The 20780-nt window shown below is 40.0% G+C and overlaps 1 protein-coding gene across 3 annotated transcripts in view; it reads right to left on the bottom strand.

The window, feature by feature from the left end:
• KCND2 (potassium voltage-gated channel subfamily D member 2) overlaps positions 1-20116 on the bottom strand; it is a 268352-nt gene extending 248236 nt beyond the window's left edge. Inside the window, exons 1-3 of one of the 3 annotated variants that reach the window (XM_088165699.1) lie at positions 20013-20094; positions 19098-19204; positions 16753-17926 (exon numbers count right to left, since the gene is read on the bottom strand). In XM_088165699.1, coding sequence (XP_088021825.1) covers positions 16753-17867 — 1115 coding nt within the window. In that variant the 5' untranslated portion in view covers positions 17868-17926; positions 19098-19204; positions 20013-20094. Of the gene's footprint in view, positions 1-16752; positions 17927-19097; positions 19266-20012 lie in introns of those variants that run through there. The other 2 variants (XM_088165700.1, XM_014892359.2) reach the window with 2 other exon arrangements.
• Between the last annotated feature and the right edge of the window lie 664 nt (positions 20117-20780).

Here is a 20780-nt window from a genome sequence, read left to right as displayed (position 1 = left end):
GTTCTTGTTAGGGAAATTAGGCTTTTCCCTTATACCCATTTTACATACAGGATCAAAGAATCATCTAGGTTAAAAAAGACCACTAAGGCATTGAGTCAAACTGTTAACCCAGCACTTCTGTGTTCATCACTAAAACATGTCCTCAAATACCACATCTACAAGTCTTTACCAACTCAGGGACGGTGACTCAACCACTTTCCTGGACAGTCTGTTCCAATGCTTGAGCCCTTCCAATTTTTTTTACATGCAATCTAAACCTGCCCTGGAACAACTTGAGACTCCTGTGCTATTGTTTGTTACTTAGGATAAGAGGCCAGCCCCCAGCTGGCTACTCCCTCCTTTCAGGCAGTTGTAGAGTGATAAGGTCTCCCCTGAGCCTCCTTTTCCCCATGCTAAAGAACCCCAGCTCCCTCAGCTTCTCCTCACACAGCTCACTCTCTAGACCCTTCACCACCTCCATTGCCCTTCTCTGGACACACTCCAGCCCCTCGGTGTCTTTCTTGTAGTGAGGGGCCCAGAACTGGACACAGTGCTGCCTTACCAGTGCTGAGTACAATATATGACCTTATCCTAATACAGTTAGCAATCCCGTAGGCAGAACTATCCATTCAAATGCCTTCATGACAGAAGAATAATGAGGAGATAGAATATATGACACACTTTTCACCGATCATTTCAGTAAACAGATCAACCAAGAGATAAAACCTTTGTTGCTCTAAATAGCACTCTTACACCAGTCCAAAATTAGACACATCAGACTCTGTCTGTCGTGTTCTCTTATGATATTAGTACGTGATATACTTTCAAGGTTGCCTGAAAGCTTCTGTGAGTTAGCAAGGCTTTTGATAATCTAAGAAAAAAATCCCAACTTGTTCTCCTTTTAGCTGTAAGAAACTCTCAGCAAATTCTCTCCTCCAGTGTTGATTATGGCCATTTCTGTGAAATACTCAAGGTGGGATCTCATGTGACATCCATGTTAGCAGAGGAGATGCTGTATCATTTACTTCCCATTAAGATTTTCCTGACATAAAAACAGATAAACATCAGAACTGTTACATCAGAAGTTGGAATGTACTATCTTACTCTTTTCCTATTGATGAAACTATGCTTCAAATACATATAATTAAACTCTATGTTCTTTTCATCCTGTGTCTACATGAGGTACTGAGAAAAATACATGTATTGGAGGAAGGCCTGTTAGCACACCCACGGATTTGCAATAAAATCCTGAGAGTCTGAGATAATTCAAGAAAGTAATTGCTTTCTTGGTCAATATCTTGCTAGAGGTTTTTATAAAAAAGCTTGATACAAAGGCCTCTCAGGTCAAACCAAAGACTGTTTGATTTCCATGGGCTTTGGATCAAGGGAACAGCACTAAATCCTGCAAGGCATCCAGGGACTCACAGATGCTGCAGCATTTATGCACCTTACATTGAAATTTTTATTAAGTTTTTGTGTTCTGCAGCTGACAAAAATTCTCATCACCTTGTAGATTATGACCTTTGATTATATAAATAGCTGAAGAAAGTAAGAGTAGTAAGAACTATTTGTGAATTTAAAGCATCTGTTTTCCTGTTTGCACAGTATTCAAGCTCTAGGATATTCTTGGAGAGTCTGAACCTTTACTTAAGGTACTTAAGAATAGCTATAATGTATCCATTGTCCACAATGCTTTAGAAAGGATTTGGGGAAAAAACTATCTCCCTAATCTAAACTTGATCCAACCCACAGTTATTTACATTAACTGAGAACATGAGAGGGGGAGGTGAAAGATGAATTAGTGTAAAACTCAAGCCCCGTCCATGGCTGGAAGTAAATGACATGGTTATGATATACGCAAAGGCAAGAACACCATGATACTACACCAGTTATACCATCAGCAATCTTTAACTTCTACCCAAGGTAGAAGTTGTATTGTTTTTCTTTTATATGCACTGGTGGATATCTTGCCATTAATTATTCTAATTTTTTTTTTTTAAGTCAAAGAAAGAAGAGACCAGTCATGTCTAGTTTATAGCCTTTCACAATTAGATGAAATTGTTCTTTCATAGCATTGTTTCTGAAAGTATTCTCCATTTCACACATGGATGAAAAGGCAAAATTACTTTGAACTGAAATCCCAAAAGCAATTTGAATCAAACAAGCCAAATGTGTAATTTTAGATTTTTGTTCTACATTTCTAAAAGAAAATGAATAAAAAGTAAGTGTGTTTCATTCACATATTTTTGGAAACAGGAAATTCATAAATTATATTTTCCATCTACCTTTTACTTTGATAAAAGTCTCACACAAGAAAAAAAGTTCAAAGATTCCTGAAGAGATTTTCTATTACCTTACCCCGCAAGAGCTCTTGATGTTTTATTGTGAAATGTTTAGAAGAAATTAGGTTCCTTTGGGGAAAAGTTTTAGGTATTTATTTGGACATACTTAACTTATTCTGATATTATCTTAGAACCAGAGTACATCATGGGTTGCAAGGGACTTTAAAGAGCATCTAAATCCAGGCAGGGGCACCTTCCACTAGAGCAGGCCTATCCATCTTGACCTTGAACACTTCCAGGGATGGGGCATCCACAACCTCTTTGGGCTACTTGTTCTTATGCCTCACTGTCCTCCCAGTAAAGAATTTTCTCCTACCATCCAATCAAAGTATCTCCTCTTTTAGTTTAAAACCGTTCCTCCTTGTCCTATCACTATCTGTCCATGTAAAAATTCACTCCCGCTCATTTTTATAAGGTCCTTTAGGTACTGGAAGGCGGCAAAAGGGTCTCCCTGGAGCCTTCTCTTCTCCAGACTGAAAAACCCCAACTCCTTCTACACTGTCTTCATAGGGGAGGTTCTCCAGCCCTCTGATAATCTTTTTGAACCTCCTCGGGACCCTCTCCAACAGGTCCAGGTCTTTCTTGTGCTGAGGAGTCTCACCGGAGTGGAGCAGTGGGGCAGAATCCCTTCCCTTGCCCTCCTGGCCATGCTGCTTTTGATGCAGCCCAGGATGCAGTTGGCTTTCTAGGCTGTGATTGCACAGTGCTGGCTCATGTTCAGCTTTTCATCCATGAGAACCCCCAAGCCCACTCTTCAAATCCATGTCTGACCAACTTGGAGATAAGAATGTTGTATGGGACCATGTCAAAGGCCTTACAGAAGTCTAGGCAGATGACACTGGTCTGTCTTCCCTCGTCGACTGTTGCAGTCACTCCATCATAGAGAGCCACCGGATTGTTCAGGCATGATTTGCCTTAAGAAAGTCATGCTGGCTGTCTTGAAATACCTCCTTGTGACGCATGTGCCTTAAAACTACTTCTGTAAGGACTTACTCCATGATCTTCCCAGGCACAGGTGTAAACCACCAGTATGTGGTTCCCTATATCCTCCTTTCTAACCTTTTTGAAAATAGGAGTGATATTTCCCTTCATCTGACTGCAGAAGTTCTTAGCTTTTTTATAATTCTCTGAACAAAGTCAGTAACCACAATCACTAAAAGTTACCAATTTTTATACTACAGTAAAGAAATCATGTGAACAGGTGTATTTTTCTTTGCCTCACTCCATGAACCCATTGTAGTGAATCTGACTGCAAGACCACAGTACACTGGAGAGTTAGTGATTCACGTAACAGTGAAACTGAGCAAATATAGCAAAGCATGTTCAGTGTCCACCCCAGCCTTCATGCTGTGCTCTGTTGTACAAACACATTGTCTGCAGGACAAACCTGCCCGGATCACTGTATGAGAGGAGCCTGCAGTACTGGTGATTACCATGCCTGTTTGATGTTGCCTTCATCTAAAAGTGCATCAAGAAGCTATCATGAAAATATCCTTTAATAATAAAGTTGTTTTATTGCAAAAATAAATTAAAAATATGCAATATCACAAAGAACCAAAAGAGAGATCTCTGCACACACAGAATCTGTGCAGCATGCTGTGGGAAAATGCCCCCAACCACCCAATGCTAAGTGAATGCGTAGTTCCCAGCATCTGAAGGGGTATGAGATTGGTAACTATATTCCTCTTTACTCTATGTTATTAAAACGTGTACTTGCCAAAATTCAGAAAAAAAGCCTGCATTTTCACTCTCTCACCTCACATCCCATCATTCCACCCTGGTGCAGAACACTAGCCACTACCAGGCTGCTTTGTTGAAGGACTAACAATTCAGTTTTGACACTGTCTATATGTATTTCTCTCTAGCAAACTAGTTAGGTAAATAATGTCTCTGCAGACTGGCTTCATAGGTCCCTGTTCTCAATTTGTTTTGAAAGGGAGTGGAAAAGGGGTTGGCATAATAAAATTATAATTTCAAATCTCAGAGGTATGTAAAAAACTTGTCTTCAGACCAGGACTTGTTCCAAGGACAACTTAGAAGAAAGAGGGAAGCTTAAGAAAGAGTCTCTTTTCCATCATTATCATCACTCTTCCAGCTTTTCAAAAGCATTAGCTTGAACTGAAAATGGGAAGAGAACTATTTTTAAAAAGTATTAAATCAAAATTGTTGCCCCAAATTATATACCAATAACCACCATTTCCCCTCAAAGGAGAAGCAATGTTTCATTAGTTATCCAGGATAGCACTTTTTCTTTAAAACTTATTTGGAAGTATATGATACAGCTGTCCAGTTGAGGGAAAGATAAAAGGGGAAAGAAATATTGTTCTGTAGTTCATTCATCTCTTTTCACAGACACAAAAAAAAATTAATATGACAATGCATAAAAGAGCAAAATTTCATGAACTCTTACATTAAAAAAAAAACTTACTGAAGGAAATGTTATTTCACGCTTGTATAGAGCTACTATAGTACTAGCTGGCAAATTTGAGATTTGCAGTTCTGGAAAAGCAGATCATGAAGACAAACTAAAAGAAGTTAAATCATATCTTTGTTGACAACAGGATTTCAAAACAAATTAGAGAATGCCCTTACCAGAGAGATTAGCATGATTTGCAGAGAACTGAACAAAGTTCAGAAGGAAAATGAGAAAGACATAAGCTCTGAAGCAGTTTTGACTGCAATACCCTGTCATGGCCTTTAAGGTTCTGTACTACTTCAGTCTGGAGGCAGCTTTAGAGAAAATGATATTTTAAAAATTGAATTAAATATGAAAATTACTACTGCAATGACTAGAGTGTCCCTGCTGAAATTTATTGTAGTGTGACTCTAAAATTTTCAGTCTGCTTCACATCTATGCATTGGCAAGGCTTAAATGCAGTCTAGACACTCTGAGACCTCCTGGAAGAACAACGGCATGGGGGGATATATCTGATATGTCTCCACTGGGACACTTTGGAAATGAATAGCGGTGAAACAGCTAACAAGACCACTATGTGGCTTGGTCTTTAGGTTTCCCATTCAGAAGAATAGAAATAGTTTACAACCTTTTGAAGGGTAATCAAGGTATTCAAGCTCTCCATATCTTAACTCACAAACATTGCTATTTGAAGAATGATTTCTTTCCTGCAAAAAATTATAGTGGATGCTTAAATTTTCTTTCAAATTTCTAGAGGCTTCTTCTAAACCAGCACAAATTAATTCTCCTTTTTTTTCAAATTTAAAATTTTTGTTGTGTTGTTTGGAAAAGACAAAAAATTGGCAAAAGCACTGAAGTGGTCTTCAGGGTTACAAAAAACAAGAATATTTTGAGTTTAAATGTAGCGGATGTCTTTCCTTTTTGATGAAGTGTGAATTGCCATCAAATGCTAAGCATGTACTCTGCTATGATCTCCGAAAGGAATATGTTATGAGCCTTTCACAGTTATGTAACTTGGGAACAAGGAAAGTTGATCAAATCAACTACCCCCGGAGCTTGGGATTTATCTCATCCATTTCCACTTGGTATTTAAAGTCTCCACTAATTACAATAAATTTCAATTATACTCAGTGCAGAGGAATGAGTACATCCAGATGCCTGCTTCTGTTCATTACCTCCTAAGTGAGAAAAGGATGACTAGTTCAGAACTATTTAACTTTTGGAGGAGTAAGTTAAGACCTATAAATATCTCCCAGAGATAGTAAGCAACTGGCAGAGAAATAAGTTGGAATTCCACCTCCAGATTCTTCCATAATAATTCTATTGTACAGCATGTCCTATTTGTCTCCTTTAAAATAGTTTTATGTCCTGATTGTCTTCCTTAAAAACCCCACACCTAATATATGATCTCTAAATTCTCTAGATGTACCCCTCCACACAAACATAGGGACTGCAAAACGAGCTATGTATGGACAATATGAAAGGTTTATTTAAGGAAACTTCTCTGTTGCATTTGGATTTGTTTGCTTTGAAAACAATGGAACCTCTGAGAACAGCTAGTGAGCTAGAAAACAAATATCAGAAAGTATATTAAAGCAGAAGATACACCACTGAGAGAGACTAAAGAGATTAACCAATCTGTTTTCAGCCTTTTGATATAAGTATCTTTCAAAACCATTTATGTGGGTCTAAATCCATACTTCCATCAATTTTCTGTCCAGTATTCCAAATTATCTATCACTTTTCTCTTTACTTAATTTATTTGCAAAAACGTAGCAAGCAGTGCACACTAAATGTTGTGACTACACAGAGTAATAAAAAAACCTTACAATGTGGAAAAGTGTTGCAAGACCTCAAACCTCTTCCCTATTGCATGGCCAAACCCACTGTAAATCCACTCTGTGGATGACTGCCTGGAAGACAGTGTGTGACAACTGACTGGAAGACACTCATGGTGTGAAGAGGGCTCAGGGCAGACAATTGCCAAAAGGCAGCTGCATCCAAAGGGACTCGGGCAGTCCACTCCAGGCACTCTTTTCTGTCTTCTAGAGACTTGAAACAAAATTGTTCCTATCTTCCCCTCCCACAACTAGGATTCTATCTTGCATGTGCACTGTTGCACAAAGATGTCTATAATTAAAAATCACAGGTCATCTGTGCCAGAAACAAGGAGTCAGCACCATCTCCGGTCTGCAGCAGTGCCTGTCTCCAGAGGAGAGAGACTGTCAGCTCTGCCAGTGCGGCAAGAGGCTGAGCTGCACTGAAGGGCTCCCCAGCACGACTAACAGCATCGCTTCTCCCATAAATTATTTAATGCACTAAAATGGGGAAATTTGGGCCTTCACGGGAAAGAAACTGTAGGCTAAAGGAATGATGATGGCTGCAGCTTTTCAACAGCTGCAACTTCTACAGTGATCTGACTGATGGGATGAAGGGAGATAGTAAGTAGCACACGTCTTGAGAAGGACAGCATATATATCACATATTGCCTGGGCCTTTTTTTTAGGAGATTCCTTTATAATATTTGCCTCTAAATCTTGGCATCTTTTGACACATACTATAGGTTAATTACTTTGTTCACAAGCAAATCAGATAAAACTTGAGCTTCCCTTTCACTTGGAAAATAACTAATACTGAGCATGTCAAATCATTAAGCCAGGGTGTGGACAGTTTTAGTCTAAACTATCTCTCTGTGGGAAAGCTTCAATTTGTACTCTTTCAAGTTTCCACCCAGATGCTAAAATAGCAAGTTCCGCCTTAATTCTCACACAGTCTAGAGTTCACAATATTGAAAGTTTCTTTTTTTTATATAAATACATTTCAAATAAATATAAGAGACAGTTGCAAGCATAGCTCTTGCTAGGTGTATATACTCTATTTGTCCAGTATCTCACGAATCCACATTTCAGCTTGGATTTTAGCAACTGATATAAACAAATGCATCAATAACAAACCCAACCAAAAAGCTTAGAAAAACTGAAAACTTTTAATTCTAGAAGAGGTAAAAAATACTGTGGTATTTATATTACAAAAAGTTAAAAAGAGTTGTTACTAAAGATTGTTTGATACTGCTGTGTCTTTAGTAGAAAGAAATTCTAAGCCATTGCTGTATACCAACAATGAAGTGCTTAGATACCCTAAACCAAAAGAGTATATAGGCTCTTCACAATCAGGTTTGGAAAATATCTTCAACCTCTCAGCTTTTTCTTCCTCTGTGAGAAAAGGAGAGTTGGGGACCAGCATGTTGCAGCTGTCATCCACTATGTCAAAGAGCATCAATTTTGTTCCTAAGCAACTCTGCACAGTACAGTAGCTGCTGCCCATAACTGATAAGGATGCTCAGGGAATTGTTACGTGGCTGCAAGTGTAAGAGATAAAAGTTGCAGAAAATAAAAGTAAGGTCACTAACACAATAATAAAAGTCCTCTCTTGGGCTATAAAAAAGGAGGATATGAATACTAACAACAATGAAAAGTTAAGGATCCCACTTACATTACATGTGCTCTCATACAGAAAACTCTCTTGATTCATCTTATTGAAAGCAGTGAATTAGGATGCGAAAGACACAGACTGTAAGCTTTACACAGTCCTAAATTAATTCCTTCACAACCTTACACTCTAACTCTCAGCCATTTACAAGGAATGCCTGGATGGCCAAGCTTTCAAGTGATAATTTGAAAGACTGTTCCCTGTGTATCAGCCAAAATATTTTGAGAATCTGCCAATATAATTCATAGAAAAAAATCTGTATCTCTGAATACACATCTGAAAAAAGTTCAGGTTTGGCCTCAAAATATTTTTTTCCAAAATAATAATTAATTAAAGCATGTTAATGTATTATCATAAGATTAGGCTATTATAGATACCATTAAGGTGATTCACAGTTACTTCTTAGCCCAAAATTAATTCTCTTAATCCAAGAGATTTAAAACTATAGTGAAACTTACTTTATTTTAATTTACCAAAGTACTCAGAGTAATTAAATAAAATCCTAGAAGTTTATACTGCCTTTTATACTATAAGAAGTCTTAGCTAAGAACACTGAGACTTCAATAATCAAACAGCTAAATTTATTTAGAGAGCTACATAATTTATAATATTTTTGTTTTAATGCTGATATTATAATAGATTGTATTTTAAAAAATTATACAAGTATTCTCAATATTGGAATTTTTTCTTCCTATGTTTTTCTTGATATAAAGCCTTAGTGCAAGGGGTAGTAAGTACAGAATTGAGCTAGACACCATCTGGTTAAACATCATCTCATAAATCACAATGCTTTCTCAAAAAGAAAGAACTGTGATATAAGATGCTTACCTCAGGAAATTTTTTTTTTTTACAAAGAATCAGGAAAAAACAGGAGAACGTGCTTTAAGTACGCTTCATTTAGGAACAGAGATTAAGGTAAGAATCAACTAGCAGAACTGCAGACTCTGCTTACAAAGTTTATATTACTGCACAAAAAGAAAACCCAAAGGCAGGCAAAGTACTTCTCAAGCCTTCTACATAAATCTACAAACAATGTAAAATAGACACAAAAAAAGAATGTTTGCCACCATACCAGAGAAGGGGATGAAATCGAAGTGGTCAAAATTGAGAATGACTTTTTCTCAGGATCAAAAAATATATCCCTTGGATAATTTACATTACTCTTCAAAAGAAGTTACTCTTCTTTTTTTTACTCAAATTACTCATTCCTCTTTCCTAGGCATACCATACACACAACACTCTTATCTCCTTTTTTTTTTTTCAATCTTCTATTTTAACCAGACCTGAACCCTAGCAGGATCCATTTGATTCTGATAGGAGCATTTGATCCTGCCTCTAAGACATACCCAAAATCTGAGTAAAGTATTCTATACTTATCCTAAAAGTTACTCCTTTGCACATAAGACTATTTTCTAAGGTGACTAGGTACCTAGCTTCAACTGTTTCTAACACCCAAGCTCGTCTGAGAATTCAAGTCGAGTGCCTATCTTCATCTCCAGACACATAAATGCTTTTAAATTCTTCCCTGTACTGTTTGGGTCATATAAACGAACAAACCTAGTAGATCTCTACGTCTGTGAAACTTGACTTCTCAGTCAAACCAATCAGATCAAAGAAACCAGTAACACAGATGGAACAGAAAAAAACAGGGATGAAATGCAAAGCTACTATTCCCAAATACTTTAAATAGGCAAAGTTTTACTTTGTTCATACTAAAACCATTTTTCTATGATTTTTAGAAAGCTCACATTTTCTGTAACTGAAGAATCATGCTCTAAGTAAGTACATTTACACAGTAGCTCCTTATGCTTTCACCTTCAGGATGGAGATCTGCAGATAAGTAAGGAACAATACCGCACAGTGGAATATAAGAAAGGAAACTGCTTTGCTAAATAAAAAATACAATTGCTTATATGACTGATATCCTTGTATCTTTAATAATCCGACACATAGCAGTCTTTTGCTGTTTTGTTAGCTTTTGTCAATATACTTAACTGATAGAATTTGAACTCATGGTAATAGGAATGCTGTACTGATAACTAGGTACATTAAGATGTATCTCCTAATAATGCATAAGTTGTGTCTATGCTGCTGTGAGAAAAGGAATGCAGTCTCATTTGAATTATAATAGAGACAAATCCTGTTAGATTTTATTCTTTTTATGTATTAATCACATGATATTCATGGGTGCTCATGTTAAAACCTGAGCCTTCAGATACCAGAGTAAATTTTTGTATCCGGTATTTTTCTACAGGGCACTCATACCTGTTACATATCAGATGCTCTAGTCAAGAGCATTATTTTTTATTTCATCTTAAATCACATGTATTTAAGTCTATGCTGTGAAAATAAAGCAAATTTCACTGTGTATTTGGTGAAAATTGATTTTTTTTGTCAAAACAAACCCCACAGCTTTTTTACTTAACAAGACATTTATAAAACATTACCAGAGGTACAGCAAGATCAAAATCCTATGTTTCATAAAAATATATTAAGAAATAGTGGTAGAAATAAAGGCTCCTAACTGTGTTAGGAGTTGAAGTCCAAGTATGGTGACTATTACTGTTCCAGGAAGTGTAGTGTAGAGCTATGATTTTAAAGCAGTGTCTATAAATTCAAAAACCTTTTCTCCACTACATAATCAATTCAGAAAAAAACAAAATATATCTTAAAGAATATGTCTTCCAGAAAAACCTGTGCTCCTATGTATTGCCCAATAAATGATAGGTACAGAAATATACAGAATCTGTCCCATCACTATGTCAGGTCTGTTGTCATGTAACTGATGAAAGCTGTTAAGGATGATTCTAAACATTTTCTGTATTTCTAATTTATACTCCCTCTTTGGAACAATCTATGATCTTAACCCGTGATAAATCAGATTCTTCTCTCGTTAGCTTACCATAATGAATATTATGAACTTCTGCCAATGGACTACAGTGTCATAAAAATCAAGTAAAAGGAGTAATTCATTAGACTTTCTTTCAAATGTCTGAAAACTTAATTTTCACCCTGAAGTTGCAAGATGTTTGCAACTTATTTTGAATAGTCACTTTATTTTTGTGGAATTTACGTTCCCCTCTTTAGAAATACAGTTTCCATTTCCAGGGTTTTTTTTTTGCATGATAGGTACTATTTCTAATACTGTATTCATAGATTTATGTGGCTTTTATATTGCAAATTTTTCATCTTAGAAAAAGGCACAATGATGTGAGTCACGTACGGATTGTCATCACTCAGTTTGAATTTCTTGGGTTTGATCACTTAAAGATTTTACTAAAATGACAATATTCACTGATGATTACTTGAATGATAGGCCCTAGTTAATAGATCAGGAACTAGTCATATTTACTCTCTGAGATGATTTGTTCTGCTGTACTAAGCATATTTCTATGTTACATCTAGGTTCACAGTAATCTAATTGTTCTTATTCTTTTCTCAAAGAAAAAACAAGGAAACAAAATTCCATCTGTTTCTACCAAAGGAGCAAAAAAATTACATTCTGAGCAGAAAGACAGTTTTGTTAAGCATCACCTTCATGTTTTTCATAACTGAACTAATGAAGTTAAAAAAAAATGAGTGAAACAAGCTACATCCTTTTCCTCTAAGAGATTTTCAGGATTTTTTTGAAGAGGAAAGCTGGTCCCCAGTGTAACTAAATAAGAATACAATTACTCTACTTTCTGTCAAGCAACAACAGCCCGATACAGTTTCAGTAATCTTTTTATTACAGAACAAATAATGTTTTTACTGTTATCAAAATGACCCTTAGTAAAACATTCTCCCTGGAGCCCTTTTTGAATATCTAGTAATGTACTTTGAAGGTGATCACAACTACACTTTGTCCCTCCTCTGTTATATAGGCTAAATGTCTCTGCTGTGAAGAGAAAATAGATTGAGACATCAAACACATTTGTAAAATACAAAATCCGCTAGGTTGTATATAAGAAGACAAAAATAGAAAAATTCTATTTGAAACAGGGTTGAAAATATCAAACAAAAACTGAATGAGCAATACGTACGTACAAGATACAGAAATAATACTCTAACTTTGTGAATCTTTACATTTATAACATGAATCAAGAATACATCCAAACTTTTAATAAAATCTTTCACAAAACAAAGACTTTGAATTTTGTCAGATTTTATTAAACTCAATAGATTATTTCAAACTAAAATGCAGAGACTATAAGGAACTAAACACACTGAAAATAGCACAGTGGTGAGAAAAGAGTATGTGTGGCAATTGAGAAAAAAAAGTGATGATTCAGAAAATTTATTATGCTCATAAGGAAAAATTCTATCAAACAAAGGTCAGAACAAAAAATCTTTTCTGAGCAAAGTTCAGGTCAAATGAATGACAATGATGACAAATGAAAGATTTGATCTAGTAGTGAAGAATTAATTAGGAATCTGGAGCAAAGGAGCAGAAGAAGAAAAAATAAAGCCAGCGGAGTCTTATTACAAATGTTAACCTTGTTTTGAAGAAGGGAGGAAAGGTATCAACCAGTAGACAAACCCCAACCATTAAAACTATGGAAAGTGGTAGCTGGAATAAATAATGGAAAAAAGAAATAGAATATACCTGCATTGATGAAAAAAAGAATGGAAAAAGGACTGAAGATGCTAAAGAACATGAATGTGCAGGAAAAGGAAATAATTTCTTCCCTCATTCACTGTTTGAGGCTTTCTGTTATCACATCTATTTATTATAAAGTCTACAGAGAATTTGTTATATCTTAAGTAGGTTTCTCCACACATTATGGGCTATATTAACAAACCATCAAAAGAAATAGTTGCTTTATCTTTTCTGAAAGACACACCTCTAGTTTATACAATGAAAGCAAATAAATGAGTGGTCGAGTTTAAGCTTCCCCTCATAAAGTATTGTGTTCATCTACTGAAGTGTTGTGTGACTTGATAAAGCTACCCAATGTAAAGGCTATAAAAATAGAATTTTAATATAGCAGTAAGATTGCTTTAGAACTACTCACAGAAGAGCACTACGTTCCTTATTTAAAGTATAATATCTTCATAAAACACAAACTACAGTACAGCTCTGACTGACTTGGGAGCAAACAATATCCTTACACCCTCAAAACCTTACCAGCTATTCCAGCTCATTTGCTGGCTCCTGACAGGGCAGATGGAAGGTTACGAGACTGGCATGTTATAAGGTGATGGCAGAAAGTGACATAACTCTCATTATGTGTGTAGATGTTCACAAGCTCCTAGGAGGGGCCAGTCCCAGTGGAGGACTGCCAGTCCCAGTTCAACAGACTTGAGTTTTTCTCTCTTTCAAGCTTCACGCTAACCTGATTCTCGACCTCTATGTTTACCACTATTATCTTGAATCTCCGTAAAATATTTTGTGACCTCTTTCAATTTTATTCTCTTTTCTTCACTTGTTTCTACTTTACTTTTGCTACAATTAATCCTGATAAAACACTTGTTTGAAGTTTAAAATCAGATAGTTCAGTTTCTGGAAACGTGCCTGCTGTTTTTCTAGAGGCATCTTTGTCTTCTCTTTCTTTCTCTGCCTTTATCTTTTTCTCATGCTCTCTTTCTTCCTTTGCTCATTTCTTCCCTTCTTTTCACTTTTTTTCCTAGCTCTTTCATGTTACATTTCCACATACATGTACTACTTGAGCTGAGCAGTCAAGAGCAGTTAATAGCTGGGATATCCTTGGAGGCAAAAATATAGTAATATTTGAAGTCACTAGCACTCTGCAAAAGAAAATGTAATCTATGTTTTTTAAAGACACTTTAATTGCTCAGCAATCATGCAGAACTGAGAAATATAGCTCTGCTTCCAAGGTAATAACTCCCCAAATTGCAAAGGTCGCTTACTCAATACCCTTGCTGTCTAGAAAAATATGACAGTGACACCAAGACTCAAAAACTCAATTTTAAAGTTAATCTATTATTAGCTATTAGCTTTCATGAATTTTTGTAGTATTTCACATAACCTGCTGTGTGATACTGTCATCTAAAACATAAAGACTTCATCAAGCTTTGTTTCTAAAAGAGAGAAGTTGTTCCTATCGAGTCCATTTATACACCCCTCATTCAGCTAAAACTAAAGTTAAAACGAACAGGAGCTCTATATTAGTAAAGAGGTGGCAAGCTGTAGCACATTAAAAAAGAATCAGTACTAATTACCGCCAGCTTTCACTGACCCTTGATGCTTTTCCCTGTAACTTCCCTCTCCTTTTGTGCAACTATTCCATCAACTAAAAGGATTCCAAATATTTTATTATGCTAATTTTATTTAAATTATTCACATGTATATATTTAATATTTAAACATAATCTTTATAAAGTTATCATGATGCTATTAAAAGGATATAATCTAGCTAATGCACTGATTAAAGATTTCATAAAAATTGGAGATGTCTGTCATATCTGAACCTATATCGTACCTGAACTCCTGAGGGTGAGACTTTGGATCTCTGTTCAACCTGCTCAAAATTTTCTTTGTTCACGCTACCTTGAAAAAGGAGTCAAGCATGAGAGGATTCTCTTTAACCCTTTTTGTTCCACTTGGGACCAACATATTTTGTCACTGTATACTTAGAAACAGGTTCTTAGTTTCTATTCAAAGAGCTTTGAAATTATGTTCAAATTACACCAGTACTGTTGAAGATTTTACTCAGAGTAATGCCTCAAAACCTGGAATTACAGAATAATACTAATGTGTGTGTGTGTGTGTGTGTGCCAAAGAAACAAACAAATCATATTAACACCAGCTGTGATATGATACCTGTATTATAATCAGCTGCAATTTGGGCATAAAACAAGAAAAGTTTCTGTTCAGTACCATGGACAAGTACTTTCCACTGTGCATGAGTGTGGAAACAACTTACTCAGAAAGTACCTTTTTTTACAAAAAACCCCATACACCAGCTTCTGGAGGTTTTTTTAATATTAAAATATCAGTCAATTCTTTCTTGAAAACATCACTGTTCTAATTAAAAATAAATGGTATAAAATATCAGCATCAAAAATACAAGAATGTGGATCTAGTTATCATGCCTAACTTGTTTCTTCTGCTAACTGGTCCCTTCCATTTGTCACCAGCAACAGAAAATGAAAACCAAAAACCACTCAAGAACCTAAATGGCGGGTTAAAATCCCCAAAGCTCTTGTCACTCCTTTTTAGCATAACTTGCCCTTACAAGAAGTATGAAATATTTACTACGCACTATATTTATCTTCATTTATTATATCATACTGAAGATAAAAGCCTTGTATAAAAAATAGTGGCATAAGACATTCCTTTTATCTTTTTCAGTATTTTGTATGTGCGTTTCCCAAGTAAATTACTATTGCACATAATAAGTTTTTCATAATAGTTTAATAATGCACTTTCATTTTGTTAAATTTAAAAGTTAAACGTGTTTCATAAATTTCAACAGTCCCAACAAGATATGGCAAAATGCTAATAAAATTATGGGCTTTGCCTTAATGAAAGTGCTAAGTTTGTAATTTAGTATCTGTAATGATTAAATAACTAGTCAGTTTGTAATGAATCAAAAAATTTTCATTTTCATAGAGGGTATTATACAACTCAAAATTAAGAATAAGGAAAAATTGTCATCTCAAATTAGTCAACCTTCTAAATCCCTGTTGTAATTACAGAAAAATGCATTTCATAACTTGGTGCAGAGAATCAGCTGACACAATCAGACTCTGGTATCAGAGACTGCATAAAATAATACTCTCCCCCATCCTTCCATTAAACTGCATTGCATTCTAATGTCAACAGTGACACTTTTTAACCCCTATTCTCTGAAAGAAATAGTATTGCCATTAGAATTACCTTTAAAGACACATGCTTGATGTGTCATATGTCTCACACTTCCTCAGATCATTTTCCAGAGTGTGTCACCAGTCAGTGTAGCTTGGCACTCATAATTTAAAAGTTATAAGTCCATGAAAATCAAAGGAAATGTGCTCAATGTCTTAAATAAAATCACGAATATATTTTTTTGTAAAGACAAAGTATGATTTTCATGAAAACAAACCACTTTGTAATAACAAACTCAATATCCAGGTCTACATCAATACAGCACTTAAAACAAAATGGCAGATCCACAAACTGATCAAATTAAAAGCTTGCACTTCGATTCTCATTATAAATATTAATAATTTACCAACACTGTAACAGGTCCTGCCAGCAGAGACAATACTCCATTAAAAATCCACTGATAACTCACACACACTAATAAAATATTCCAATTTCACTGCCCAAAACCAGTTTCAAGACTTTTTTGCTTTGTTTTGTTGTTTGCTTTTTCGGGTTTTTTGCATTTTTTCAGTTTGGGTTATTTTAATTTCAGCATTGCTCTTAACTCTCTTAAATACGTAAAACATCTAGAAGGAAGTCACAAGTTGAATTCTTAAAGTTCTGTAACAAAACCTCTCACTTTTTTTTCCATCATCATTTTTTTTAAATTGAGTATTTTCCATTCATTCCAATACACTTGTTGAAATGTTGGTGTAACCAAACACCAGCTGCACTTACCCCAGTGTTGTCATGGTGACAATGGTGTACCAGAAGGCTGCAGGGATGCTGGTGAACTTGCTGGCTGATGAACCTTTCTCTGCATAGTACATGACTGTGGCAAAGATGATGATGGCCATAGTGAGTGAGAAGAGGAGGAAGCCTAACTCCGAGGCACAACTTTTCAGCGTATAGCCCAGGATGCGCAGACCCTGTGAGTGGCGGGAAAACTTAAAGATCCTGAAGACACGAAAGACTCTTAATGTCACAAAAGCCCCACTGACATCCTCATTATCTGTCATCACCAGGCCAATGTAGTATGGCATAATGGCCACCACATCAATGATACTCATGACACTGCGCACAAATTTGTAGCGACTAGGAGCTGCAAGCAGACGTAGGAGATATTCAACTGTGAAGATCATGACACAGGCAGTATCCAGACAGAAGAAAGCCACCGCATACCGCTCTCCACAGGGCAGCTCTTTGATGCGACCTGGGCTTACCCCACAGGGCACTGTCTCCACCACATTGGCAATAACAGAGACAGCAATGAAGAAACCAGTGACATAGTAGAAGACTAGAGCCAGGGTACTGGTGTGTGGGTTTTCAAAGGCCCGCCACATCCTCTGACGAGCTGTCATTGAGGGTAGGGAACTCTCAGCTACGTGATCCGTATCAGTATCATCCTGCAGGCGCTCAGCATTCTCACGCCGGCGATCTTTATACTCCTCGTAACAGCAGTCACCAATGATCTCAGGGATGATGCCAAAGAAGGCCAGCTCCTCATCATAAGCTGAAATGCACTCCTGGCGGGGATAATGAAGCTTCCCCGTACGGTAGAAGTTGAGAATGTGGCGGAAAATGTCAGGGTCCCGATCAAAAAAGTACTGCTGTGTCTCAGGGTGGTAGAAGAAGTCCCGCTCTGAACTGCCCAGCAGAGTGTCAGGGTAGCGCTCTAAGGTGTCCAGCCATGTCTGGAACTGGATGCCACTCACATTCAGCACAATCAGAGAGTCCTGGCTTCTCTTTCTCTCCTGCCGTGGAGCCGCTGGCATGGGACCAGTAGCCACTGGCATCCATCCTATGGCTGCTGCCCTGGCAAAGGGTAACCAAGCTGCTACACCTGCCGCCATGGTTCCAAACACCTATTACAGCTAAGGGAGTCAATCTAGAGACAGTTCTGGTCCAGACACTAAAATAGAGAGGGAAAAGAAAAATACAAATTCTCACATATTCTTGAGGCAGCAGAATTTCTGAACATTTTTGTGATATTCAGTATTAACGGAAAACCCTTCTGCTTCCTTATTGTTTCCTCCACTTTTTCACCCCAGAATATGCTCTCCAGGTGCTGGTCAGTCAGACTGTTAGGACAATAAATGAAGGCACTTGGAAATCCTTGTATTCAAAGCAGCTTCTCTAACAGCCTTTGGATATAAGGTCTCCGTTCGAGGCCCCTGGATGGAAGCAACAGTCCTTAAATCACTAGCCCCTGGAGTCGGCTAGTAGCTCTAGTGCAGCTGTGCAGCCACCTGGAAGGAGATTATCCTCCACGCGCGATGCAGCCGATCCCCCGCCCCTCCTCCGCTCGCTCTCCGCCCGCCGCCGGACCTGGGCCGCGGCAGCCAGCGGAGCCTTCCCGGGCGGCTGCAGCGGGGCCCCAGCGCTCGCCGCTGGCCGTGGAGGGGCAGAGGGGATGGGCCGGGCGGGTTCCCCTGCTTCCCGGCGGCAGCCCTGGAGCAGCGGCGGGAAGAATCCTCTCCCTGACCTTTAATCGCCGCCCGGGGACTCCTCTAGACCCCGGCTAGGGGCCGGGGGAGCCGGCGGGGCAGGGGGAGGAGCTCCGGGCGGCAACATTAAACTTTAAGGCAAGTTTTCCGTGCAGGAAATGCTTTGAAGGGCAGAGGGATGCCGGGGATGAGGCGCCGGGAGCGGGGAGCGCCTCACAGAGAGGGAGCGGGCAGAGCGGGTCTCTCCCACGGACAGAGGATGGGGACAGGGGCTGATCTGCGGCGAGGAGACCGGGGTCGGGCAGAGCCCCCGCGGCCCTGGCGGGGGCAGGAGCGGGGGCTTTGGAGACACATGCAGTAGGTGCGCTGCACGGGGCATCCCCGGGAGTGCCCGAGCAGGCGGCGAAAGGCGAACCTGGGAGAGGCTGGCCGTGGAGCGGGAGAGGGGCAGGAGCTCCCCGGCGGCGGGGGAGCTGGGGACGCGGGGCAGGGGTGCGAGGTGCCGTAGGGCTCGGCGGTCGGTGGTAGATCATGCCCACTCACCCCTCCCCCCATTCCCCCGCCTCCTTCCTCTCGCCCCTTCCCCTCGGCTCAGTTCTCGAATCCCTCCAGACGTGCCCAGTCTGCGGCACCTACCTGTGAAAGTCTGGTGAGAGCGCTCAGTTGCATAGAGACTTTTGGAAATACGGGCTCTGCCGCTAGATCTCCGCGCCCCGCCGGGAACGGCGGGGAAGTAGTTGCTCCTGAGAAAGCTTGATCGCATCCAAAGGGACATCGATAATAAGGCTTTCCCCCACCCCCACCCCCCTCCGCCACCGCCGAGCGCCAAGCAACAAGTTCAAGGGGTGGGTGGGGGGGAAAAAACAACGTAATCGCGCCTGGCAGCTCGTGGAGCACGTCCTTGCGGGGCGCGGATCCTGCGGCGCGGGGCCGCTGTCAGGCGCGGCTGCGGCTGCGGCCGCTGCCCCTGCCCTGCCGCGGGCTGCGGGCGGCAGCGCTGAGGCCCTGGCGCGGCCGGGGGCGGGGAAGGGGCTTCCCGCTGCCTCCCCCAAGACGGGCGGGCCATGCCACCCTGCCGCGCCGCCGCCGCCCGCGGGCGAGGGGCGCAGGGGCGGGCGGCGGTGGGGGCGCGGGGAAGCGCGGGGCGGGCGGGCAGGACATCGCTCCGCGGGCGAAACAAAAGGGCTGCGGGCAGCCGTGCCGGCGGCGACAGGGCAGGCAGGCAGAGCGGCTGTGCCGGTGTGTGTGCCGGTGTGTGTGCCGGTGTGTGTCTCTGCGGGGCCGGGATCGTGCGGTCCAACCCCTCCGCCGGCAGCGCCGCACAGACCCTGTGGAGTTCGCGGTGCTCTGGGTAGGGATCGGGCGGCGGCGATAGCTTAGGTGAGTTAGCGAGGGGATTTCTGGGGAGCGCTAGCTGCTTTCAAGGGAAGGGGAACCATTCACTGCAAAAAAGGGCGAATGAGATGCCGGGGAGTGAAGCGTAGCGATCCTCCTGACAACCCGCCCCGAGCCACTCCGGAGTTCTGGTGGCAATATCCAAATGGCTCTTACCAGCTTTGGGCTTTTTGGCGAGAGCTGGGACGGGTGTGGGAGCCGTTCCCTCCTCCTCTCCGTTCCGCTCCCGTGCCGAGCCTCGTCCCTTTTCCCGACGCTAGATGGCGCGTGGATGACGGGAAGTGCGCTCCCGCCGGGGCCGGGCGAGCCCCGCTCCGCGCAGCCCCCGCGCTCTGCCCGCGCCGCCGCCTCCAGCCGCCGCCGAGAGCGCGGCACCGCCGCATCTCCGGGCTAGACGGGCACGTAATTTCCCGACCTCTGCGTGCCGCTCTGATAGTGCCGATAAACAGAAGGAACGGTCTATATTTTTCAATCAAGATTCTGAAACCGCTCTATGTCTTCTTCACCGACCTTGCAAGAAGATACCGGGATGTATTCCTCCTTCTAATGTGTCTGTATTTCCGTTTGGTAGTATGAGGTTTCGAAAAGAATCACTGAATAAATAGGTTCTTTTGTATGTGAAGTTTTTACGACCAAACCTTCCACTCTGATAAGCTATTTGAGATATCTGCCAAAGAAACCCAAAGCAAAAAACCCCAAATACACACTGAAGCTCTTTTTCTTGAGAAAAGAGCTTTACTCTTTAATGTATTTTAATAATATGCTCAGCTTTAGCATATATTCACTTCTAAGTTCCCAAGAAAAAGATAAACGCTTCCAGTATTGTAGCCTAAGCTACAGCCTAAGCTGCTCCTACAAGTTATACTTAAAATTAAGCACAGAGAGCTTAAAAATGTTTGAATGCAAACTAATATAGGGAAACTT

This window comes from Sturnus vulgaris, chromosome 5, assembly GCF_052056855.1.
Source record: "Sturnus vulgaris isolate bStuVul1 chromosome 5, bStuVul1.hap1, whole genome shotgun sequence".
NCBI classification, from domain to species: domain Eukaryota; kingdom Metazoa; phylum Chordata; class Aves; order Passeriformes; family Sturnidae; genus Sturnus; species Sturnus vulgaris.
The sequence above is the reverse complement of the archived record's forward strand: the minus strand, read 5'-3'. Positions and strand labels throughout refer to the sequence as shown.